A 27,446-nucleotide genomic window follows, 5' to 3' on the forward strand; every position below is an offset into this window, starting at 1 on the left:
GTGGACCGTGATAACTGGATTCTTCCCCTCCCACAAGTTCCTTTCCAGCCTAGAAGATATGTCCTTAATGTTAGCATCAGGTAGGCATCACAGCATTCTCTATCTTTGTTGCAGAGAACAGTATCTATTTTTAACAATGCTATTCTCTAGTACTACTACATTTCTCTTTTTTTATTCATTTCCCACCCCCCCCCCCCACTTGAATAGTGTCCTGTACCATGGTGTTTGGGTCAGTTTGCTCATCCTCCCTGCAGTTTGCATTTTTGTGCACACCAGGAGCAAGAACCTCATACCTGTTGGACAACGACAGTGGCTGAGGTGCTTCCACTGTTACGTTCTGGATCCCATATCTGCCTCTTTCATGGGTGCACCCTTCGCTCCTGGCCATGGACCAAATTTAAAGGGTGTGACTGCCTCCTGAAGCACAATCCAAGTACTTGTCCCCTTTTCTGATTTGTTACAGGGTGAGAAGCTCAGATTCCAGCTCATCAGTTCTGAGCTGAAGTTGTTCTGGCAGCAATGCTGGCTGTACATGTGGTCACCAAGGATCACATCAGCACCCGACAGCTACAACTCATTGCCTGCCCAGTCATCACCATTGTATTCACTTAATTGATTTGGTTATTAAATGTTTTAAATTAAGATTTCTAGACTGTACTGTTCACGTTCAGTATTTGTTTCTAGATTTCATCCAATTGGCCAATCAAAATAGACAGTGAATAAATACTCATTTGTCATCTCCCTGTTTTCCTGTGACATTTCATTTTGGTTCAGGCAGGTAGAACCAGGTTGTTGGGTCTCTGTGCCAATGATTTTTATCTCGCCCTGTTGCCCATCTCTCTCCACTCCAATTACATCTTTATGAAGCTGTATTCCCATGCGCTCTCATTTGGCCTGAGAAACTGCTGACCGTCTCTCGCCTGTTCTTTGTGAAACTGCTGTTCTTGCACACACTTTCATAGTGGTAATGAAGCTGCTATCGTTCTCTCTCGCTCTCGTTCTCGCTCTAATGCTTTATGAAGCTGCTGTCCGCAATCTTTGTTTTCTCCTAGACACTTCTTTCTTAAAAACTTGGGGTAAATTTGCAGCATACTAATTTGCAAGCATTATTCAGAATCAGTAAAAAAAATTTGAAGGATGATCACCAGTGCATCTGCTTTAATCTGTCATCATCTGTCAGTGTTCTCCAGAGTGAAAGTTAATTGGGTCCTCAAGATGTCACAACTTTCAATCTCATTAATTTCTCCAATTCAACTTTCTTTTCCAGTACTAACTTCTTCCACTTACACACACTCTCATTAGACTCTTAAATTTTACTTATTTTAGGATGATTTGCTATCTTCTGAAGACAGAAACAAAATATTTAGCCTCCTGCTTTGATTCAATGCTGTCTCTACCTTCTCTCGTTAGTCATGACTTTCTCAATTTTCTTGTTGGATATTTTTACCTTAAAGGAATGTATGATTTTTGAAAACGAAGCATTTGTTATTTTCAATACTATCCACTGCCTATCTATGTACAAACTTATAATCATCGGACAAATTTTCTTCCTGATACTTTTATAATTGATATTGTTTAGATTTAAGATACTAGTGTCAGATTTATAGAACATAGAACATAGAACATAGAACAATACAGCACAGAACAGGCCCTTCGGCCCACGATGTTGTGCCGAACTTCTAACCTAGATTAAGTACCCATCCATGTACCTATCCAAATGCCGCTTAAAGGTCGCCAATGATTCCGACTCCACCACTCCCACGGGCAGCGCATTCCATGCCCCCACCACTCTCTGGGTAAAGAACCCACCCCTGACATCTCCCCTATACCTTCCACCCTTCACCTTAAATTTATGTCCCCTTGTAACACTCTGTTGTACCTGGGGAAAAAGTTTCTGACTGTCTACTCTATCTATTCCTCTGATCATCTTATAAACCTCTATCAAGTCACCCCTCATCCTTCGCCGTTCCAACGAGAAAAGGCCGAGAACTCTCAACCTATCCTCGTACGACTTCCTCTCCATTCCAGGCAACATCCTGGTAAATCTTCTCTGCACCCTCTCCAAAGCTTCCACATCTTTCCTATAATGAGGCGACCAGAACTGCACACAGTACTCCAACTGTGGCCTAACCAAAGTCCTGTACAGCTGCAACATCACTTCACGACTCTTGAATTCAATCCCTCTGCTAATGAACGATAATACTCCATAGGCCTTCTTACAAACTCTATCCACCTGAGTGGCAACCTTCAAAGATCTATGTACATAGACCCCAAGATCCCTCTGTTCCTCCACCTGATTAAGAACCCTACCATTAACCCTGTATTCCGCATTCTTATTTGTTCTTCCAAAATGGACAACCTCACACTTGGCAGGGTTGAACTCCATCTGCCACTCCTCAGCCCAGCTCTGCATCATATCTAAGTCCCTCTGCAGCCGACAACAGCCCTCCTCACTGTCCACAACTCCACCTATCTTCGTATCATCTGCAAATTTACTGACCCACCCTTCGACTCCCTCATCTAAGTCATTAATAAAAATTACAAACAGCAGAGGACCCAGAACTGATCCGTGCGGAACTCCACTTGTAACTGGGCTCCAGGCTGAGTATTTACCATCTACCACCACTCTCTGCCTTCGACCGGTTAGCCAGTTTTCTATCCAATTGGCCAAATTTCCCTCTATCCCATGCCTCCTGACTTTCCGCATAAGCCTACCATGGGGAACCTTATCAAATGCCTTACTGAAATCCATGTACACTACATCCACTGCTCTTCCCTCATCCACATGCTTGGTCACCTCCTCGAAGAATTCAATAAGACTTGTAAGGCAAGACCTACCCTTCACAAATCCGTGCTGGCTGTCCCTAATCAAGCAGTGTCTTTCCAGATACTCATAAATCCTATCCCTCAGTACCCTTTCCATTACTTTGCCTACCACAGAAGTAAGACTAACAGGCCTGTAATTCCCGGGGTTATCCCTATTCCCTTTTTTGAACAGGGGCACAACATTCGCTACTCTCCAGTCCCCTGGTACCACCCCCTTTGCCAGTGAAGACGAGAAGATCATTGCCAACGGTACTGCAATTTCCTCTCTTGCTTCCCACATAATCCTAGGATATATCCCGTCAGGCCCGGGGGACTTGTCTATCCTCAAGTTGTTCAAAATGTCCAACACATCTTCCTTTCTAACAGGTATCTCTTCTAGCTTACCAGTCCATTTCACACTCTCCTCTTCTACAATACGGTCCCTCTCGTTCGTAAATACTGAAGAGAAGTACTTGTTCAAGACCTCTCCTATCTCTTCCGACTCAATACACAGTCTCCCACTACTGTCCTTGATCGGACCTACCCTCGTTCTCGTCATTCTCTGGTTTCTCACATACGCATAAAATGCCTTGGGGTTATCCTTGATCCTATCCGCCAACGATTTTTCATGCCCTCTCCTAGCTCTCCTAATCCCTTTCTTCAGGTCCCTTCTGGCTATCCTGTATCCCTCCACTGCTCTGTCTGAATCCTGTTTCCTCAACCTTATGTAAGCCTCCTTCTTCCTCTTTACCAGACATTCAACCTCTCTCGTCAACCAAGGCTCCCTCACACGACCATTTCTTTCCTGCCTGATAGGTACATACATATCATGGACACGTCGTATCTGCTCTTTGAAAAAATTCCACATTTCCACCACATCCTTCCCTGACAGCCTATGCTCCCAACGTATGCTCCTCAAATCCTGCCTTACAGCATCGTAATTTCCCTTCCCCCAATTATAAAATCTACCTTGTTGTGCGCACCTATCTCTCTCCATAACCAAGGTGAAAGTCACAGAATTGTGGTCACCATCACCAAAATGTTCACCCAATCACCAAAATGTTCACTACATCTTAAAAGTTAATGGAAAGTTCTATCATACTGTGGTCACAATTCCCTAAAAGTTCTTTCACATTAATTGGCCCTTTCTCATTGCATAATTTGAGATCTTAAATAGCCTAAGCCCTATTGGGTTTCTCAATGTATTGCTCAGAGAAATATCTTAAATAGATTCCAGGAATTTCTCCTCCACAGCATTGCTTGTTAAATTTACCCAGACTGCATGCAGATTGAAGTCACCCATGATTACTGTATCCTTATTCTTACATGCATCCCTAGTTTATTGATTCATCCTGTGCCCTAAATTATTACTATTGTTTGGAGGACTATAAACTGCTCTTGCCAATGTTAGTTAACATTTGCTGCTTCTTAGTTCTGCCAAAACAGATGCCACGTCCTGTTCTTCAGATCAGAGATTTTCTCTTTCCTTCACTTTCTCTCTCTCACACTCTCGCACATGCATGCGCGCGCACACACACATATCCTATCTGTATTGTCAGCACTAATCTTTCCTCCTTTTCCTTTTTCCCTACTCTTCCTAAAGGTCAAATATTATTTATTATTCAGATTCTCAGTCTTTGTCACCCTGCAACCTTGTCTCTGTAATGGCCAGGCTTCCTCTCCCACTCCTGTATTGTCAACTGACTTCTCCAGTATTTATTCTGAGTCAACATTTTTTTTAAACTAAACTTTGGGAGCAGTAAAGCCATTGCATTTGGTAATCAGCACAATTTCCCTAACCTCTCCATTATTTCTGCCCCCTTTCTCTGGTTGAGATATTTTAAAATCTTTACCAACCCTCGAGCTTAATTTTATCCATGGGGTGTTATCTAGTTTAGACAGTACTTGAAACACCAATGTTGTAAAAATGATAGAATTGATTTTAATATAAATTCTTGTATATTAATCAAAAGTATCTATTAAGTAGTTGTGAATCTTGTGACATTGTTTTTCTAGATCTGTGATTCTGTTGGACTGGGCAAACAGATTGCTTTCCATTCAGAAATGGTAAGACAAAGGAATTTCCTTACAAGTCTCATTTTAAAAGAGTATGTACAGTAACGTGTTGCCTTTTAATCCCTCTTCCTTCTTTCAGACGCTGCTTAAAACCTACCTCTGGTGATCTGATCTAATGTAAATCAGTTTCCTACTTCTGTTTATAATGTTTCTGCGATGTGCTCCATGGTTGTCATATTATTGTTAAGGGTAGTGGGACATGTCTCGATGGCTAGAAATAGATTAATATACAGTGGATTCAAGATATCTATGTCTTGTCAAACTCTACGTACAGTTGGTTCTGATATAAGATGATAGTTCCCTTCTCGTGCGATCTCATGTTATAAGCAAATCGCACAGTAGCCGCACCATTTAAACTAATGGGGCCGGAATTACGTTATAACCAATACAGGTAAGGAAAGTTTGTGTTCTACAAATAACGGCCTAAATTCTTCAGTTGCGTTAAAGCCAATTCATGTTGAAGAGAAAGTTCTTATAGCAGAACAGACAATTTTTCACAACACCCTGCTGACCGACCTTCAAAACCAGTGCACCACAGATAGGATTAATCAGTCCAGTCAGCCAGAATGTTTGCATACAAGAAACTGAGGACAGGTAATCCAATGTTTATCTAGTTTGATACATGCCCTGAAGCAGTTTCCAGGGTTGTATCTAACAACATATACACTTGCTTAGTGCAGCAGGTGAGAGCTGGTTAGTTGGAATCAAGGCAAATGAACCATTCCAAACTGTGTGACTAGCCCATCTATGAGAGGTGTTACCCTTCCCTTACAGCTTTGTAGCAAACATTTCAAGATATTGCTTGAAGCTAGTACATGAACAGTGAAATCTGTGGTTCTAAAACTGAGTCCAGTGACTGGGCCAAGGAAATGCAACAGGGCAGGATTTGCATCTGCCTAATAGTCTGAATGTGACTGCCAGAAACCACAGTATGAATTCATTTATGATTTGGAGATGCTGGTGTTGGACTGGGATGTACAAAGTTAAAAATCACACAACACCAGGTGATAGTCCAACAGGTTTATTTGGAAGCACTAGCTTTCGGAGTGTTGCTCCTTCATCAGATAGTTGTGGAATATAAGATCGTAAGACACAGAATTTACAGCAAAAGTTTACAGTGTGATGTATCTGAAATTATATACTGAAAAAGACCTGGATTGTTTGTTAAGTCTCTCATCTTTTAGAATGACCATGTTGGTTTCAGTTCTTTCGTATGTAAATCGTAGAATGTTTTTAAAGTTATATTCTCGAGTGAACTTTAACAACTGGTGTCATGTCAGGCCAGATAATGCTTTGAAGGTGTGAGGTGCCCTGTGTGAGACTGTCTGTGCCACAATATTCAGACTGATTCTAATCTAAAAAATGGATTTACAGAATCTTACATGGATTCATGCAGTTTTTGAGCAAAATAAAGTCTATTTCTGCAAGTACAAATTCATCCCACAAACGTGCAGAATGAGATTTTATTTTGCTCAAAAGCTGCGTGAATCCAAGTAAGGTTCTGTAAATCTGTATTCTTAATTAGAATCAGTCTGAATATTGTGGCACAGACAGTCTCACACAGAGCAGCTCACACCTTCAATGCATTATCTGGGCCAACGTGACACCAATTGTTAAAGTTCACTCGAGAATGTAACTTTAAAAAAGTTCTGCGATTTAGATATGAAGGAACTGAAATTAACATGGTCATTCTAAAAGATGAGAGACTTAACAAACAATCCAGATGTTTTTCAATGTATAATTTCAGTTACATCATAGGGTAAACTTTTGCTGTAAATTCTGTGTCTTACGATCTTATACCCCACAACCACCTGATGAAGGAGCAGCACTGAAGCTAGTGCTTCCAAATAAACCTGGTGTTGTGTGATATTTTTTTAACTTAATTCATTTAGTTTTTGTTGTTGAGTCATCATGGATTGGGAGGTCTGGAAAATCCCATGTGGAGGCTCGGATAATGGAGTACAATGACCAAGGCAGTACTTAACTGCACATTTTAAAGTTAAAACATTCCTAAGGTGTAACATATATGCAGGAAGGTAAATTCATGCCTCCAGGTATGAGTAAGAAGACAACAACAATCTAAACAATAAATATCTTCCTTAATAAAATTCAGATGGATTGAGTAGTGGGAATGGGTGAAGGGAGAAATTAAAGGTTAAATTGGCAAAACAAAATTGGGTATGCAGGAGATACTTGCATAGGGATAGGTCCTAACACCTTGTTCAGACACTGTCATCTTTTGTTTGGCTATAGGAATCATACTTCTAGATTGTAGTAAGTGCATGCTTCTAGCTGCCCAACGCATGCCACCTGCCCCACCATTTGAGATGATGCAAGTGCTTGAGAAAAAGCATAGCATCATCAAATGTCTAGACTAAAGAGGTTTGAACTGCCATCTTTAGTTCACTTGGACATTTACTAACTTGTCTAAAGTATAATAAATTCTTCGTTATCTGTTGCATTAGGATCGTCAAACCACAGATAAACAGAGAGAATTTGACCGAGAAAAGGAAAAGCAACTCATGGAACTTAATAAACAAAAACAAATTGAAAAGGTAAAAGGAAACAAACTCTACTGGCAGTAGAATTTTTCTTCTTAGTCCTTTTGGCTTATTTTCAGTTTAGTTGTTAATATATCTTTGGGCACTTTCTCAAAAGTTTAAACAAACTTGCTTCAGAAGAAAATGAAACCCGAAAGAACTGCAGATACTGTAAAATCAGAAACAAAAATAGAAATTGCTGGAAACATTCAGTAGGTCTGGCAGCATCTGTGGAGAGAAATCCAAATTAACGTTTCAGGTCGAGTGACCCTTCCTCTAAGACCCTTCCTCACAGATGCTGCCAGAGCTATTGAGCTTTTCCAGCAATTTTTATTTTTGTTTCAGAACAAAATGGTTTGTCAATTTAATTTTTATATATTTCACTTTCAGAGTGCAAAAATTCAAAATAAAAATATGGCAGCTTATCGTTTTATATTACTCATAGGTATGACATCATAATGTTAGCTACAAGATTAGGTAGCATTTAGAAGTTTTCATGAGTAAATCTGATCTTGTTAATTGTTAATTGTAAGTTTCCATCTTTGCACCAAAATAGCATCACAGAACCCTGCATTAACATGTAAAAAATGATAATGTTAAAATAACATTCCTTTCAGGATTTGGAGGAACAAAGTCGCCTAATAGCTGCTTCTATTCGGCCAAACCAGATGAGTGGTGAGAGCCAGTTTGTTCCATTGGATAATAGTACACAGGCTGAAAGCAGTGACACAGGAGATGATGGAAAGAAAAAGGAATTGGAAACCTGAAATGTTGACAGTGAAGATGAAGAAAATGTTGATTAGGTTGCATTTGTATTCAGACAACAATAAGTGAAGAGCACTAAATAAAGACCCAGATTCTGCAGTCAGTGGCAATATGGCAGCACTTGCCTCTGACCTCAAAGAATTGTTGCCCACAAAGATTTGTGATATGGATTTCCTCCTTTCTTGACATTAGTTTGAATCTGGTGCCAAGGCATGAGGATCTTCATGCACCAACAACAATGATGTCGTCAAGTAGGGTAAGCTCATCACATCGCATTCAATTATTCTCACAAAGGAAATCTGGAAGTAAAATGTACTAATTATTCTTTGCTTTAAATACATCTTACAGAGAGTGAAATCAATGATTGGGACATGGGCATTAGAAGCTAAAATATCACAAACATGTTTTTAAGCATGTATTACAAACTTGGATTTTTAAATCAGAATGGAAAGATTGGCATTCCATAAATATAGAATTAATTTCCTTGAAGAGAATTCTTCAGCCATAGTTATGACTTTGTATGCATTTAAGAATTTAGTTACACCTCATCAGGGTATAACTTTTTTTTTAAAACAGTGGTATTTCAGAGTAAAAGGGAAGTTCTTCTCAGTGCAATAATTTCCAATTGAATGCAGCCTACCAGGACTTTGACAATGCACCCAACAGAGGAGGGTAGAATTGGACAGTAACTTCTGGATTTTCCTGCTTAATTGAGCATGTTTGAATTCTAGAATTTGCTGTCAATTTCAGAAGAGTAATGATGGCAAATACTGACTGCTTTGCCATCATTTCTGCCACAAAATTCAGGCCACGATCACAGTGACATAGTGATAAAAATCCTTGGCGATCACTAAAAGAATTAACCTAAAAATTAATTTGTAAAAAATTCTTCTGAGCAGCTCGACCTAAGTGTGATGAAATTTTCAAAGCCTTCCAATCTGCATTTGTCTATCATAACCCATGATAATGTATAATAAGGTGACAAAATTGAAATAATCTCTGTTACATCTGGTTCTGAACTGCTTGTTAACTCTTCTGCATATCTTTGCATTTTTACTTGAAAGTAAGGTCTATGGATTATATATTTTATACATTTTATCCTTATACTGTGTATAAATGTGTGTAGCAAGAGCTAACATATCTTTATTAATTGGTAAAACACTCATTTATCTTTCATAATATCATAACTTAGCAACTTACAGTTACTGCTTTTGATAAACAAATTGAATGGACAATTTGTTTCCCTTTACCAGCACGTGCTTTAAGAGTTGAGTATTACATTGTGCTCTACTTCCGTGAATCATATTTTAAAATGTATTCAGTTGCCTTTTATGTTAGTAAATGTTAATGAAACCTATCTATCTCATTTACAGTACAGTGAAATACTGTATTCAGAGCATAGTTATTAGCTTCATGCTCTGTTGCACCACTTGATATTGAACTGGCTTATGGTAACAGTGTAAACTGTAGATTGCTGCTGAATTTATTGAAATGGATTTACATAAAGTTATAACTAGTACAACTATTAATTGAAAAAAACATTATTTCAGCTTTGTGAAGTCAAAGTTGAAAGCAGTTTGTTCTGAGGCCTTTAAATGACTTTTGCTCAAACTGAATTAACACGCCTCTAAGGTACTAAGTTGATTGAACTATTTAATCCAGATTCACAGTTTGACAACTACTTGTGTTTAGTGAAGGCAACTTCTGGGTAATTAGGCAATACCATATGTTTTATATATACTTTTAGAAAAAATTGTGGGGTAGCTTCTTTTCGGAACATTGACAATTACTATGTTTCTGTGGCTATTGCACATTATCCTTATTACCTTTATGGATATATTTCACAATTGAAATAATTCAGTATGAGAATTTTTAAGTACGTTGGTTAAATTGTAGAGTAAAATGTCCTCTCTATTCCCAAAATGTTGTTGTATAATTCTATGAAGTGCCCATCACTGCTTCAGGTAAACGCTTTGTACAGACTTTTAAAGCACATTATTATACATTAATATGAACTTTTAGTTGATTCTTGCATTATGTAATATATCTATTCATAAAGTAATGTGGTTATATTTGAAGTTGTTTGCAACATTTGCATGTACCAAATGCATGTCCCTTACTGTATTAAGGTCTGAATGTTTCATTTCCTTATTTCCAATTGAATTATATATAAATGTAAAATAACTGTCTTCTCATTGAATGACATACTAATTGTGATTTTCCAATTTTTATTCTTCATTTCTTTAAATGTGGAGAGTTAGTTTAAGGGTTGTTGTAGATTATACTTATTTTATCAATTTGCGCCAAAGAAGCAGAATTACTTAATTTACACTATATAGGTATAGGCTGGCTATTCATCTTGAAGGGGACAACCTGCACTATAAGCACAGACTACATGCACTTTGAGCATTTTAACACTTGGAAACTAAAATTACCTAGAAACTGCAACATTACCCAGTAAAATAATCTGTAAAACCTACAAATTGTAAAAATAACCTATTTCCAAATTTGTTCGTAAATGCATCTGCTTTGGTTTGGCAAATTAAAGTCACCTAATTAGGAGGCTGTGTCCTTACAGGCTACAAATTCTGAACTTAAATATTAGGCTAAACAGTGTGAAAGAAATTAAATGCATTATAACGAAGCCCATGGATTATTCTAAACTTTTAGTTCTAGTGCATGTGACAGTAAAGCTAATGCAATTCAATAGTGTATTAGGTCGGTTCTGATACAACTCAATAGTTCCATTCTTGTGCGATCTTGAGTTATAAGAAAATCGCGCAATAGCCGCATTTTATAAACTAATGGGGCCAGAATCATGTTATAGCCAAACCAGGTAAGGAAAATTTGCGTTTTACAAATAGCAATCTAAATTCTTTGATCTCATTGGATTTGCAATGAAGAAAAATGCATTATAACAGAGTATAAGTGTATTAGTGAATAGTCCAGGAAGAAGTATCACAAGTTCGAAACTTCCAACAATGTGTGTTTATTTACACAGTAGTGTTTTCTAAAGGTCCATATTTTGGACTACTAATTCTTCACATAACATTTAATAGCATACCTGAGTGGAATTTTGTGTGATTTCTTCTTCACAGTAGCTGCCATTTATTCTTGGGGATTTGGAAAATGACTTTGTAAACCATTCTTTTTCCTCCAATAATATATTAATTTTATCCAATAAGTAGCTGAGTCCAACAGACTAAAAGGTTCAGCTGTTTATTGATTTATGCTGACTTAGCTGATCTCACCGGGCCAACAGCATAATTATTTGCAAGTGGTGTCATATTTAAGCTAGAAAAGAGGAAGTTAGTATTTCTGCTTTGATTTCTGATTAGCGAGCCTTGCTGGAAAGTATGTTTGGATACCTGGTGATGGCAGGATTTGCGTGTCTAGTTTGTTCACACTTAACAATAGTAAAGTACTAATAATCCTATTTGAGCCCTGAAGACACATAAGAACCTGTGAAATTTTGAAGCCTATTTGTTGTTTTATTTCCATTTTTTTTATTTGCAGTCCAAAGTCCTGTGTTTAATCTATTCAGAGTCACACACAAAACCCAGAACTCTAGTTACCCTTTATGACCTTTACTACTAGTGCATCCAGTGTTTAAAATATCTACATAGCTATAGTACTAAATGTCTTTTTCTACTCTGCTACCAGTTTTTCTGTTAGAATATGCTTCCACTAACCGCTATTCCCAGAATGTACCCTTTCCAATTTCTCAGCATCCAGTTATCCCTGCCATCCATTTGCTTTCTTCACTAACGTGAGTCATCCTACAGTCTCTCGCATGCATCCTTGCAGTGTCAACAAATGTTTGATATTGCTACATTTGTGCCTATGTTGAAATTATTTATTGAAATAGCAAATAAAAAGATGTTGAACAATACCTCTGAGGTAAATTTATATTCTTCCAAAATTGAAAGAAACTACCAATCTTTGTCTTTGCTTTTTCTCCTCCAGCAATTACTCTGTTTATATGGCTATCTTTCTTATTACCACAAATATTAATTTTCTTGAGTCTTTTCTGTAGTAACAGATGTTTTCTACAGATTCATGCAACAATTCTGTATCAGCAAAAACTAGACATTTTATGCATAGAAGTAATCTTTTGGAGAGAGAAATACAGATTCACACGGCATCTCATTTCTTTTTGGATAATGTTGTGGAACACATTGTGTTCACCCAGCTAACTGTACAGGCTGATGGAGCCTCTTTAAAATTTTATTGAGAAGCACCGCTGGCAATCATAGAATCTTACTATACAGAAGGCCACCATTCATCCTGTTGTGCCTATGCAATTTACGATCGTATGCAATTTACGATCAATGGCAGTCTACAGGATGTTAAGGTGGTGGTACATCAATGGTAATGTAGTTGAAGGGAGACTTGTTGAGCTTAGTCAATACAAGGCACTGTATGACAGGAATGTTACTTGTGTTAGGTTTCTCATAGAGACTGATAATTAGAAGTTTCAATTTAAAAAAAAATAGCTGGAAGATCATTGACAAGATTTCATGTTTTAAACTTTTAACAAATGACTGAAATAATGTATGGGTAAACATTATTTTCTTTTTGTCGACAACTTGTAATTTAATGAAAGAAAGTGGCATTCATTCATTATATTAAGTTAAATGATCCCAAAATGGCTTTCTGCATCCTTTTTATGTGAAACTTATTACCCGCAGTGGGCGGCACGGTGGCACAGTGGTTAGCACTGTTGCCTCACAGCGCCAGAGACCCGGGTTCAATTCCCACCTCAGGCGACTGACTGTGTGGAGTTTGCACATTCTCCCCGTGTCTGCGTGGGTTTCCTCCGGGTGCTCCGGTTTCCTCCCACAGTCCAAAGATGTGCAGGGTAGGTGAATTGGCCATGCTAAATTGCCCGTAGTGTTAGGTAAGGGGTAAATGTAGGGGTATGGGTGGGTTGCGCTTCGGCGGGTTGGTGTGGACTTGTTGGGCCGAAGGCCTGTTTCCACACTGTAATGTAATCTAATTTATATTTAGGTAGAAAATGTGAATTCAACTGTCTTTCATCTTACAAGTAATGAATCATTGGCAGTATAGATGTTGGAGTTGCACTCATCCAGACAAGTGGGGAGTATTCTTAAGCCTTGTAGACGGTGGACAGACTTTGAGGAGTCAGGAGATAATTTACTCACTATAGTATTCCAAGCCCCTGAACTATTCTTTTAGCCACAATATTTCTATGACTAGTCCAGTTCAGTTTCTGGTTGATGGTAGTCCCCAGAATGTGGATTCTGCTTGCTGCCAGAAGCTCTGAAATTTCATCCCTAAATCTCCTCACCCCTCTAACTCTCAATGCACTCCTATAGCTCTTTATAAATAAGGAGCTGCCGATAACAAGTGAGGTGAATTTTATTTTATAAGATTAGGAAGGGATTTTATAGGAACATATAAAATTATGAAAAAGATGGAAAAGATAGAGACAGGCAGGTTATTTCCACTGGTGGGTGAGACTAGGACTAGGGGATGTGGCCTCAAGATTAGGGCGAGTAGATTTAGGCCAGAGATGAGCAGGAACTGCTTTTCCCAAAGAGTAGTGAATCTATGGAATTCTTTGCTCAAGGAAGCAGTAGAGACAGCTTCATTAAATATATTCAAGACACAGTTGGATGGGTTTTTGCATGGTAGGAGAATTAAGGGTTATGGGGATTAGGAGGAGCTGAGATGATGGATAGATCAGCCATGATTTAATGAATGGTGAAGCAGGCTAGATGGGCCAATGGCCTACTCCTGCTTCTATTACTATGAGACTGTGTCTTTGCACCTTTCTTGCTGAAAAGGCAGACAAAGCAGAGACTGAATTATCTTTAAGACCAGGTGGGTAGCTTATTGGTAAGCAGAGTAGGAGTGGGAATGTGGAGTTGAGGTTTCAATCTGATCAGCCATGATCTTATTTAATGGTGGAGCCAGTTTAAGGGGCTGAATAGTCTATCTCTGTTCTGTTTACTGTCTGTTGAACATCTTTTTGACCACGGTTTTGGTCTTTGCCCTTATTATACCATCTTCAATGGCTCAGTATCAAATTTGAACTAAAATATTTCAGTGAAGTGCCGAGGGACATTTTTCAATGTCAATGGCATGATAAAAATGCAGTTTTTTATTTGGATTTAACTTGGCAAATTTCTCAATCTGCACTGGTGAAAATAAAGGTTCAAAGACAGGTTTATATAACCATGTTTAAAGAACTGTCAATAGAACTGTCATATAAATGTAAAAATAGACCGTACGATCATATGTACACCACATTTGTCACATTTATTAACCTTTATAAACTCTGCCTTCATCTATATTTTTTTCATACTTCACATATTCCTTACCTGCAACCTCTCCATAGAAGATGAGAATGATGTCATGATGTGAAATTTTCAATATTTTCTCATGTTTCCAAAAGTTAAAGGCCACTTTCCAAAGCTGCAGCCCCACCTTGAGCCTTGTTAAGGGTGATTCTCCAGTTTCCCACCCAACCCCTGCCAAATGAAATGAAGATTTTTGGGGAGAGAAGACAGGGGGCAGGTAGCATTTGTTGTGAAAATGTTTTAAATGTTCAGGTTTTGTCATTTACAACGTTATTTTCCATTATCCCTGTGATCTGTGAAGTTCATGTCATAGTAGAACAGGTTTGGTCAGATTAAAAACTCAAGACAGGAACTAATCCAGGGAATTTCATATTGAACTTTAAAATTCATCTTACCCCAAAACTAACACTGATATTAAGTTAAATAGAACTGCAAGGCATTTTGAAAAACATTTTTGCTGTTGACTAATACAAAATAGCTTTGAGCTGACCTGTTAAAAAATCAATGCATTTAGTTAACATCTAAGGCTGTTTTCATACTATAACTCTAGAATGGCCAGTAGCAGAAAAAAAACTATCAGAATAAAGAAAGTTTGAATCAAGTGACATGCCAAGACAGCAATTATCTACATCTACTTCATACTCCATTAGGGCATTGGCACCCTATTTATACTCCAAATCTAAACGCCATCCAGCTCGTGTTGGTGCAAAGCCCAAATAAATCTGCAAAGTTTGTAGTGTTAATGATAAGTGAAGCTGTTTTTATTCTTTAGCCCAACTCTTAAGAGAATGAGCCAATTGTACAGGGTTTGCAAAAAGAAAATAATTAATAGCTAATTGATTACATCTTTAAAAATCTCTTTCAACCTGTGTTTGATTTTCTTTGTGCACTGAAATTTCCAATATTTAATCTCTCCCCCCACCCCCACCTCACTTGTCAGGTGCTTTTGAAGTACATCAATATATCCAATGCTTAAATATTTGTATTACATTGGAGGTACAGCACAAAAACATTAAATGCAAACTGAATGTTTATTAAGCTTAAATTATCGTCAAAGGTTTGAAATTAGTTTGCAAACTACAGTTTTTAAAATATCCATACAGGTTAGGTTAACATTGAGTAATAGTTGGCTTACTACAGTTTGAATATTGTGAATAAATTAAGTAACCTACAACAAGGTTCATGATCAGTAAAAGGGGACATGATAAATTGTTCACTTCTTGATTAAATGAAATACACATTTCATCTGTTTTCTGCTCTGTGGCATTTTTATGGTGTAATAAATTGATGATGCAGCTTACTACAACTTACTCTTAGGTTAAAGAAGTTGACCATTGATATCACAAAGGTACTGTGTCTAAAAACATTTGGTGCATTATTTACGATTTTTTATTACTAAAGATGTGTGTAATCTATTTGTTTAAATTTATTCAATCTGTTTTAATATTCCTGTACCAATATATTTTGATTAATGGCATTGTACTGGCTTCTACCTAAAGTTTGAAAATATATGTACAAGCCAATGTTCAATGATTAATAAATCCTAAAAAGTTAAATACTGGAAACTACAGCTTATTTCATTTGTTTTTATCTATTATTAAATAATTGTTAAAAACCATTGTGCCTAAATACATATTTCAGAATTTCACAATGGAGTATCCAAAAATAGAACCAATACTTTTATGAAATAAATAAGCCAGTCCTTTATGAACTTTCAATGTCTGTTGCCTCAAACAGTTTGATAATGAGCTTCAATTTATTCTCATTCTTTCCCTTTGCTGTCTTCATTTTAGACATCTTCTCGCGTGCCAGTGACAATCAGTATACTGAAGCAACAGACCCATGTCACTTATTTTAATTTAAATTATATTCAAACTTAAATAATAAATCATAATGTCAATTAAATATTTAGTTGTCTTTAACTTAATTGATTGAAGCAAAATAATAACCTTGCTACATTTTAAAATTTCTCACAAAACATATCTGTGAAGTTATCAATATATTTTTGAAGTTACCTTAAAAATATAAAATTGAATTATCAGTAATCTAACAGGTTCCTTTTTCATTATAAAGATCATATTCTTTAAAGAGAATGTAATCTTTAAGGCGACTGGGTAAAGACAGAAATGTCATAAATACCGGACACCTCAGTCTCATCCGGCCCATGCATTTTCGGATCTTCAGCCTACACAGATGCATCAAAGAACGTGGATTTTCTGGAATTAAGGAGGGACTAATCATAAATATGAACCTACTTAGAAACTCTGAATTGATCAATTTTTAATCCATAGTTTACTTTATTTTCATACAATTTATAGATACCAAAAGGCAGTTTTTCAAAATATACCAGAATTTAGCATTAATGAAATTTAAGATCCAAACCAGAAAGATACAAATTGAGCTAATTGCTAAGTCTCACCCTGGTAAATTGTTCTGCACAATTAAATATATCTTTATCATGAACATACTAGTTAAGAGACCCATCTTTTTAATTGCTGTGGAAGTAGCAGTAACAAAATGTTTAATAACAAAAAGCTTTTGATGTTGTTAAAAGTTGCATCAGAAACAAACAGACAGTGTCCAATATATCAAGGGGCTTGGAGTAGAATTATACATGTTAGCTAAAAATTAGACACAGCAATGTGAAGTCTGGATGATCCTCTTGGTGGACAAGTGCAGGAGCCTTCCGTGACTATCCCCATTTCAAACAAGTATGCTATTTTGGAAAATGGTGGGGGGGGGGTGATGGATTCTCAGGAATGTAGCATGAACAGCCAAGTTTCCGGTATTGAGACTGGCTCTAACATAATGAGGGGTACGTTGGGTTCCAAGTGATCGATTGTGGTAGGGGATGCTGTAGTCAGAGGCACAGACAGATGTTTCTGTGACCAGCAGTGAAAAATCAGAATGGTGTGTTGCCTCCCTGGTGCCAGGATCAATGGTGTCTCCAAGAGAGTGCAGAATGTTCTCAAAGGGGAGATGAACCAGTAGCAGGTCATTGTACACATTGGAACTAACAACGTAAGAAGGGAAAAGGATGAGATTCTGATGGAAGAATATAGAAAGTTAGGCAGGAATTTAAAAAGGAAGTCCTTGAGGGTAGTAAAATCTTGATGTTTCCTGGTGCTACGAGCTAGTGAGGGTATGAATAGGAGGATAGAGCAGATGAATATGTGGCTGAGGAGCTGTTGCAGGGGAGAAGAGTTCATATTTTTGGATTATTGGAATCTCTTCTGAAGTGACCTGTACAAGAAGGACTGGCAGGGAGATTTGCTAGAGCTGCTGAGAAGGACTTAAACTCGTGGGGGAGGGGGGAGGACCCAGGAACATAGTGAGGAAAGAAATTAATCTGAGACCGATACAGTTGGGAAAAGGAGCGAGTCAAACAGGCAGGCAGGCAGAAATAAAGCAGAGAACAAGGTAGGACGGATAAACTGCATTTACTTCAATGCAAAAGGCCTAACGGAAGGCAGATGAACTCAGAGCATGGTTAGGAACATGGGACTGGGATATCATAGCAATTACAGAAACATGGCTCAGGGATGGACAGGACTGGCAGCTAAATATTCCAGGATGCAAATGCTACAGGAAGGATAGGAAGGGAGGCAAGAGAGAAGCAGGAATGGCGTCTTTAATAAGGAATAGTATTACAGCTGTGCTGAGGGAGGATATTCCGGGAATACATCCAGGGAAGTTATTTGGGTGGAACTGAGAAATAAGAAAGGGATGATCATCTTATTGGGATTGTATTGTAGCCCCCCACTAATAGTTGGAAATTGAGAAACATTTGTAAGGAGATTTCAGTTATCTATAAGAAAAATAGGGTGGTTATGGTAAGGGATTTTAACTTTCTAAACATAGACTTATGTTTGGATAATATTAAGGGTTTAGATGGAGAAGAATTTAAGGGTGTACAAGAAAATTTTCTGATTCAGTATGTGGATGTACCTACTAGAGAAGGTGCAAAACTTGACTTACTCTTTGGAAATAAGGCAGGGCAGGTGACTGAGGTGTCAGTGGGGGATCACTTTGGGGCCAGTGACCATAATTTTATTAGTTTTAAAATAGTGATAGAAAAGGATAGATCTGATCTTAAAGTTGAAGTTCTAAATTAGAGGAAGGCTAATTTTGACGGTATAAGGTAAGAGCTTTCATAAGCTGATTGGGACCAGATATTCGCTGCTAAAGGGACAGCTAGAAAATGGGAAGTTTTCAAAAATGAGATAACGAGAGTCCAGAGACAGTATATTCCTGTTAGGATGAAAGGAAAGGCCGGTAGGTATAGGGAAATGCTGGATGACTAGAAGTTAAGGTTTCTGTTAAGAAAAAGAAGGAAGCATATGTAAGGTATAGACAGGATAGATCAAGTGAATCCTTAGAGTATAAAGGCAATAGGATTAGACTTAAGAGGGAAATCAGGAGGGCAAAAAGAGGACATGAGATAGCTTTGGCAAATAGAATTAAGGAGAATCCAAAGGGATTTACAAATACATTAAGGACAAAAGGGTAACTAGGGAGACAATAGGGCCCCTCAAAGATCAGCAAGGCAGCCTTTGTGTGGAGCCACAGGAGATGAGGGAGGTACTAAACATGTATTTTGCATCAGTATTTACTGTGGAGAAGGACATGGAAGATATAGAATGTAGGGAAATAGATAGTGACATCTTGAAAAATGTCCATATTACAAAGAAGGTGGTTCTGGATGTCTTGAAACGCACGGAAGTGGATAAATCCCCAGGACCTGATCAGGTGTACCCTAGAACTCTATGGGAAACTAGAGAAGTGATTGCTGGGCCTCTTGCTGAGATATTTGTATCATCGATAGTCACAGGTGAGGTGCTGAAAGAATCACGTGGTGCCACTATTTAAGAAAGGTGGTAAGGAAAAGCCAGGGAATCATAGACCGGTGAGCTTGACATCGGTGGTGGGCAAGTTGTTGGAGGGAATCCTGAGGGCCAGGGTTTACATGTATTTGCAACGCAAGAACTGATTAGGGATAGTCAGCATGGCTTTGTGCGTTGGAAATCATGTCTCATGAACTTGATTGAGTTTTTTGAGAAGTTTTTGAACAAAGGATTGATGAGGGCAGAGCAATAGACATGATCTATATGAACTTCAGTAAGGTGTTTGACAATGTTCCTCATGGGAGACTGGTTAGTAAGGTTAGATCTCATGGAATACAGGGAGAACTAGCCACTTACATATAGAACTGGCTCAAAGGTAGAAGACAGAGGGTGGTGGTGGAGGGCTGCTTTTCAGGCTGGAGGCCTGTGACCAGTGGTGTGCCACAAGGATTGGTGCTGGGTCCACTACTTTTTGTCATTTACATAAATGATTTGGATGCGAGCATAAGAGGTACAGTTAGTAAGTTTGCAGATGACATCCAAAATTGGAGGTGAAGTGGATAAGAAAGAAGGTTACCTCCAGAGTACAATGGGATCTTGATCAGATGGGTCAATGAGCTGAGGACAGATGGAGTTTAATTTTGATAAATGTGAGGTTCTGCATCTTGGAAAAGCAAATCAGAGCAGGACTTTACACTTACTGGTAAGGTCCTGGGGAGTGTTGCTGAACAAAGACACCTTTGAGTACAGTTTCATAGTTCCTTGAAAGTTGGGTGACAGTAGACAGGGTAGTGAAGAAGGCATTTGGTATGCTTTCTTTTATTGATCAGAGCATTGAGTATATGAGTTGGGAAGTGATGTTGTGGCTGTACAGGACATTGGTTAGGCCATTTTTGGAATATTTTGTATAATTCTGGTCTACTTTCTATCTGAAGGATGTTATGAAACTTGAAAGGGTTCAGAAAAGATTTACAAGGATGTTGCCAGGGTTGGAGGTTTAGAGCTATAGGGAGAGTTTGGAGAGGCTGGGGCTGTTTCCCCTGGAGCGTCGGAGGCTGAGGGGTGACCTTATAGAGGTTTATAAAATCATGAGAGCCATAGTGAGGCTGTGATATCTCTCCAAGCCTCCCTCTCTCCAGGAGAGCAGGGAGCCCTTTCCTATGTGTGTGCTCCTAAGTGAATATCCAGCAGCCTGCAGCTCCTTTTATGGCAGCTGCCCCTTTAGAAAGGGAAAGCTGCCTGGAGCATGAGGAGAAAAGACTTTAGTTAGGCCACTGTTGGACTATTGCGTGCAATTCTGGTCTCCCAGATATAGGAAGGGTGTGTAAAACTTGAAAGGGTTCAGAAAGGTGTTCAAGGACGTTGCCAGGGTTGGAGGGTGTGAGCTATAGGAAGAGGCTGAACTAGGATGGGGCTATTTTCCCTGGAGCACCTGAGGCTGAGGGGTGACCTTATAGAGGTTTATAAAATCATGAGGGGCATGGTTAGGGTAAATAGTCAAGATCTTTTCTCTGGGTTGGGGCAGTCCAGAACTAGAGAGCATAGGTTTAGGGTGAGAAGGGAAAGATATAAAAGGGACCTAAGGGGCAACTTTTTCACACACAGAGGGTGGTGTGTATATGGAATGAGCTGCCAGAGGAAGTGGTGGAGGCTGGTACAATTGCAACATTTAAAAAGCATCTGGATAGTTATTTGAGTAGGAAGGGTTGAGAGGAATATGGGCCAAGTGCTGGCAAATGGAACTAGATTAGGTTAGGATATGTGGTCGGCATGGACAAATCGGACCGAAGGGTCTGTTTCCGTGCTGTTCATCTCTATGACACTAAGTGTAAAATCAACACCTGTTCAATGCACTAAGCCCAGACTCGGGCTGAAGATAGCAAAGAACATTTGTACACAAATGCCAGGCAGTTTCAAAAGGAGACAATCTAATTATTGCCTCTTGATATTCAATGGCGTTACCATCACTGAAATCCTGGAGGTCACTATTGACCAGAAATTCAACTGGACTCACTGTAAGAGTCAGGCAGCATGGAAACAGACCCTTCAGTCCAACTCATCCATGCTGACCAGATGTCCCAATCTGACCTAGTCCCATTTGCCAGCATTTGGCTCATGTCCCTCTAAAACCTTCCTATTCATCTACCAATCCAAATGCCTTTTAAATGTTGCAATTGTATCCGTCTCCACCACTTCCTCTGGCAGTTTGTTTCATAGCATGCACCACCCTCTGTGTGAAAAAGTTACCTCTCCGGTCCTTTTTAAATCTTTCCCTTACGTAAATAGTAACTACAAGAGTAGGTCAGAGGCTAAGAATACTGCAGCAAATAATTTGCCATCTGGCTCCCTGAAGTCTGTCCACCATCTACAAGGCACAACTCGAATGGAATGGAATTGCCTGGATAAATGCAGCTCCAACAACACTCAAGAGGCTTGACACCATCCAGGACAAAGCAGCCTGCTTTGGTATACACTACATCCGTAGACATCCACTACTTCTACCAACAACACTCAGTAGCAGCAGTGTGTACTATCTACAAAATCATTGCAGAAATTCACCAAAAATCCTTAGCAGCACTTTCTTAACCCATGACCACTTACATTTAGAAGGACAAGGGCAGCAGATACATGGGAACACCGCCAAGCCACTCACCATCCTAACTTGGAAATATATTGCCACTCCTTCACTGTTGCTGGGTCAAAATCCTGGAATTCTCTACTTGACAGCATTGTAGGTCTCCCTATAGCACATGGACTGCAGCAGTTCAAGAAGGCAGCTTATCACCACCTTCTCGACGGCAATTAGGATAATAAATGCTGGCCAGCCAGCAATGCCAATGTTCTGCAAGTGAATTTTAAAAAGTGCGACTTCAACTATATTACAGCTACAAGAGAGGGTTTTCTTTTTGAGCCTATAGGTGCAGTCATTTCAACTTATCTTACTTCTAAATCAATGGTGGCTCAGTGGTAAGCACTGCTGCTTCATAGTGCCAGGGACCTGGGTTTGATTCCAGCCTCAGGCGATTGTCTGTGTGGAGTTTGCTCGTTCTCCCCGTGTCTCTGTGGGTTCCCTCCAAGTGCTCCTATTTTCACCCACAATCCAAAGGTGTGCAGGTCAGGTGAATTGGCCATGCTAAATTGCCCATAGTGTTAGGTGCATGCGTGAAAGGGAATTGGTCTGGGTGGGTTACTCTTCAGAGGGTTGGTGTGGGCTTGTTGGGCCGAAGGGCCTGTTTCTACACTGTAGGGGAATCTAATCTAATGTTTCAGAAATATAAGGAGGGTCAAACATATATTGACTTTGAAAGGATCAAGCAAACTAATTTTAAGAATGGTGCAATGGTGGCTCAGTGGTTAGCACTGCTGCCTCACAGTGCCAGGGACCTGGATTCAATTCCAGCCTTGGGTGACTGTCTGTGTGGCATTTGTACATTCTCCCAGTGTCTGCGTGGCATTTGTACATTCTCCCAGTGTCTGCGTGTGTTTCCTCTGGGTGCTCCGCTTTCCTCCCACAGTCCAAAGATGTGCAGGTCAGGTGAATTGGACATGCTAAATTGCCCATTGTGTTAGGTGCATTAGTCAGGGATAAATGTAGTGTTGGGGAATGGGTCTTGGTGGGTTTCTCTTCAGAGGGTCAGTGTAGACTTGTTGGGCTGAAGGGTCTGTTCCCACCCTGTAGGGAATATAATCTAATCTAATCTATTTGAGCTGCCATCATAGATGGAATGGCAATGCAAAATCTAGCAGACTTTTGTCAGGCTGTATGTTGAGATAGGAGTTTCATATGAAAGGAGAAGTTCATTCTCCTCATAATGAATCAGTATCTGTCACTGGTTAGCATTTGTCAGATTGACTGAATTTGTGGAGTTATGAATTTTATGAAGAGACAGTTATGAATTTTATCAAGGAATGTCTTTGTTTAGATTAGATTAGACTCCCTGCAGTGTGGAAACAGGCCCTTTGGCCCAACCAGTCCACACCGACCCTCTGAAGAGTAACACACCCAGACCCATTTCCCTCTGACTAATGCACCTAACACTATAGGCAATTTAGCATGGCTAATTCACCTGACCTGCACATCTTTGGACTGTGGGAGGAAACCGGAGCACCCGAAGAAAACCCACACAGACACGGGGAGGATGTGCAAATTCCACACAGACAGTCACCCGAGGCTGTAATTGAACCTGGGACCCTGGTGCTGTGAGGCAGCAGTGCTAACCACCGAGCCGCCCCAAAAGTCTACACCAACCCTCCAAAGAGTAATCCACCCAGACCCATTCCCCTACTTCATATTTACCCCTGACTAATGCACCTAACTCTATGGGCAATTTAACATCTTTGGATTGAGGGAGGAAACCCACGCAGACAATGTGCAAACTCCATACAGATAGTAGTCTGAGGTGGGAATTGAACCTAGGTCCCTAGCACTGTGAGGTAACAGTGCTAACCACTGAGCCACCATGCCATTTGATTGCATTGGTAGGGGTGAGCATATATTTAATAACTATTTAGTGCTTTTTTCATGTTATTGTTGCTATTTAGGTTATTCTATTGATCTAATTATCAGGATTTCAGATGTGCCATCTTGTATTATTTTTGACTATGCTGTTGGGCAATTAGCTGAATGTTTGGAGGCTGCCGAAGAACTGACAATCCTAATACATCTATTTTCACTCCAACATTTGCAAATGAATTTGCTTGAACATGCTCTAGACCTTAAACATTGCACATGCTTTCTGTCTTTCTTTAAGAGACAATGATGAATCATGACTGAAGACAACTTGAACTAAACCATTAGTAACTATTATAAAAATGGATAAGTAAATCTATTGTGTGAGAGAACCATGTTGTTGTGCAGCCCACCTAACCTTACCAACACCTCATAAGAACTCAACATCTTGAATGTAAAATTATTTCATATGACCCAAAGCCAGTAAATCTGGGAATAACTAATGTGAGTTTGGTAGCAATTTAAATAGTGCTAGTAGTAAGTTAATTGATCAGAAACTAAATTATACAACTTTATTATTGCAAAACACAATTGAGTGAAACATGTTTAATGGAAAGATAAAAGTAACAATTGTGTAAAGTTTGAATTTCTAAAACAAAGGTTAGCACTGCTGCCTGTGTGCTAGGGACACAGGTTTGATTCTACCCTTGGATGACTGTTTGTGTGGAGATTGCACATTCTCTCTGTGTCTGCTTGGGTTTCCTTGGGGTGTTCCGGTTTCCTCCCACAGCCCAAAGATTGGCCATCATAAATTGTGCATAGTGTCCAGAAATCTATTGGTTAGATGGATTAGCTATGGTAAATACTGGGTTACAGGGAGAGAATGGGAAGGTGGGTCTGGATGGAATGCTCTTCAGAGAGTTGGAGTGGACCCGATGGGCTGAATGGCTGCTGCCACACTGTAGGCATTCTATGGCACCTTTCAGTTAATTTATTCAGTAACCACTGGTCTGAGATAATTTATATTTACTTGCTCAAATGAATTAATAAATATTGCAAATACGTAATGTTTTGTTTCAAGTGTTTTAAATATAACTTTTACTTTTGGGAATTGAATTCCTTAAATGTATGACATATGGAAAATAAAATAGTAAACACTCTGTTGCCATTAAAAAGATAATTCTTAGGACCATAAGATATAGGAGCAGAATTAGGCCATTCTACCGATTTGAGTCTGCTCTGCCATTTGATTGATCGGAGCTGATATGTTTCTCAACCCTATTGCAAAGAAGAAAAAGAACATTACAGCACAGGCCTCTTGGCCCTCCAAGCATATTCTCCTGCCTTCTCCCCATATGCTTTGATCCCTTTTCTAATCAAGAACTTATCTATCTCTTTCTTAAAGACACTCAATGACTTGGCATTCACAGCCCTGAATCACTAGCCTCTGGATAAAGAAATTGCTCCTCATCTCAGTTCATTCTTTTACTCTGAGGCTGTGTCATCGGATCCTGGTGTCTCCTACTAGTGGAAACATTTTCTCCACGTCCACTCTATACAGACCTCTCAGTATTCTAAAAGTTTTAATGAGACACCCTTCTCCTCCTCCTAAACTCCATTGAGTATAGACCCAGGGTCCTCAACAATTCCTCATATGACAAGCCCTTCATTCTGAGGATCATTCTTGTGAACCTCCTCTGGACCCTCTCCAAGTCTAGCATATCTTTCCTTAGAGATAGCTATGCATAAAAGCATATAAAAACACAACAATTAAGCAAAAATAAAAGTAGAAAAACAAGTAGTCTGCTGATATTTTCTGTTTATCTCTGTGTACAAAATATTGTTTAACTTCTGTACAGGTTTTTTTGTTTTAACATAAAATTTGGTGGCAAAATACTTTTGGTAAATAATTAGGAGCTTACATTTATTTTAAAAAGTTACAGTTTCTACCAAGATCATAACATTTCTTAGTACTTAGGTGTAAATATCGTAATTCTAAATTAATTCCAGATACATGTAAGAAGTCCCAAGGAGCTCCAAATAACACATTTAAAAATTGTTTGGCACCATGGTAGGGTTATACCTGTGTTTCATGCAATATCAAACCCATGAAATCTCTGAGGTATTGGGTTCAACTCGGAATTTGTACTACAATTTTGGAATTGCTACAAAGAGGAAACTATTTTCTATTATATTGAATTTATAGTACAGATGCACCATGTGTCATGGGAATGCTATTATGCAGATCTAACATTCATGACTGCATCATGATTAGCAAGGTTGTTGAAACCATAACAGGAACTTACTCAAGATATGCCTGATCTCTGGCCATTCAGTTTGTTGTTCAAGTGTGGCTTTCAGCTTAGAGCAGAAGTAAACATGAGCCATATAATCCAACATCACATGGATCACTTTTCCAGATAGATGCTTCAACCAGTTTAAAGTAATGACTTCACAAAACTGAAATAGAAATTCAAAAGATTTAACAATTGTTTTCTTTTCAAACTATAATAAAAAAAGCACTGACCACAGCTAAACTTGATAACATTTCACTCCAGTAAAACTTTGAGTGAGAACAAAGTTGTGGTATATTCCAGTTTAATGGACTAAACTGTAATTTACTCCTGAAACTTCAAACATTTCTGTCTAGAAAGTCTATTTTGTATCACAAATGTGTGTCTTAAATTCATGATCTGGTGAATTTCTGTATTTGTTAGAATACTTCAGTGGTGAAAAATTAAACTGTTCCATTTTTGGCATAGTTTCACTACTGAGCTCATACTGGAGTCTGCTCAGGAAACAGCAGCCATCTGTTCAGTTGTGGAGAGGATGGTGTGAAACAGTGTCCTGTGATCCCCGATATGCTCACATATATATTCCAGCAGAGGATACTTTGAAATCCTGAAAGATATTTGTCTCCCTTGTCCAAAGATCTGGAACCTATTTACCTTCTTGCTGAGGTCAGCCAAATTAACCCAGTATCCAATGTGCATAGGTTATTGATATCTGGAATCACCTATTAGTTACAGATGCACTGAGTATGCTCTTTAAAAATTATGAGCCTGTGAAAGGTGAATAACGTAAGATGTAGGAACAGGGAGGGCCAGGCTATTCAGACCTTTGACCATTCCATATGATCATAATTAATGCATCTTGATTTCACCTTTTACAGTATAGGTACAGTAGTAGGGATGCTGGGCATATATTGTCATGGGCATGGCAAGACTGAATAGCATTTATGTTAATGCAATGAGTCTTGCGTATAAGGTAGATAAATTTAGAGGGGTTTTACAATGGTAGAGACGTGATTGAGGGATGGACAAGAATGGAAACTCCATATTTCAGGGTATGATCACTTCAAATATGATTGAGGAGGAGAAGGTTGTAGAAGAGGTGGTGGTGCAATATTAACTAAGTGATTTACTATAATGAGGGATGATATCTTAGAAGGTTCCTCAATTGAGGTCTGATAGTTGGAATATCAAAACAAACAGAGAGCAGCCATATTATTGGAAGTATATTAAAGACCCCAAACAGTCAGGATGAGATAGAAGGGCAGACATGTTGCAAATTTCAGAGAGTGTAAAAGCATTAAGATGATAAAGGGGATTTCAACTCCCCCAATGTTAATCTTGATAGA

The 27,446-nt window shown here is 38.8% G+C and overlaps 2 protein-coding genes across 7 annotated transcripts in view; one reads left to right on the top strand and one right to left on the bottom strand.

The window, feature by feature from the left end:
* Positions 1-16,068, top strand: part of appl1 (adaptor protein, phosphotyrosine interacting with PH domain and leucine zipper 1) — a 70,451-nt gene extending 54,383 nt beyond the window's left edge. The window contains exons 20-22 of the mRNA XM_043708116.2: positions 4,822-4,872; positions 7,347-7,436; positions 8,039-16,068. Coding sequence (XP_043564051.2) covers positions 4,822-4,872; positions 7,347-7,436; positions 8,039-8,188 — 291 coding nt within the window. The 3' untranslated portion in view covers positions 8,189-16,068. The remainder of the gene's footprint in view (positions 1-4,821; positions 4,873-7,346; positions 7,437-8,038) is intronic.
* asb14a (ankyrin repeat and SOCS box containing 14a) overlaps positions 1-27,446 on the bottom strand; it is a 293,833-nt gene that overhangs the window by 36,433 nt on the left and 229,954 nt on the right. For 5 of the 6 annotated variants that reach the window (XM_087994327.1, XM_087994323.1, XM_043708117.2 and 2 more), the window contains 2 exons: positions 26,113-26,266; positions 16,231-16,728 (listed from right to left, as the gene is read on the bottom strand). In XM_087994327.1, the coding sequence (XP_087850453.1) occupies positions 16,559-16,728; positions 26,113-26,266 (324 nt within the window). In that variant the 3' untranslated portion in view covers positions 16,231-16,558. Of the gene's footprint in view, positions 1-16,230; positions 16,729-26,112; positions 26,267-27,446 lie in introns of those variants that run through there. The other variant, XM_087994324.1, reaches the window with a different exon arrangement.

The sequence above is a fragment of the Chiloscyllium plagiosum genome, unplaced genomic scaffold (assembly GCF_037043375.1).
Source record: "Chiloscyllium plagiosum isolate Xiang-an unplaced genomic scaffold, Cpla_swu_hap1 HiC_scaffold_14, whole genome shotgun sequence".
Lineage (NCBI taxonomy): Eukaryota > Metazoa > Chordata > Chondrichthyes > Orectolobiformes > Hemiscylliidae > Chiloscyllium > Chiloscyllium plagiosum.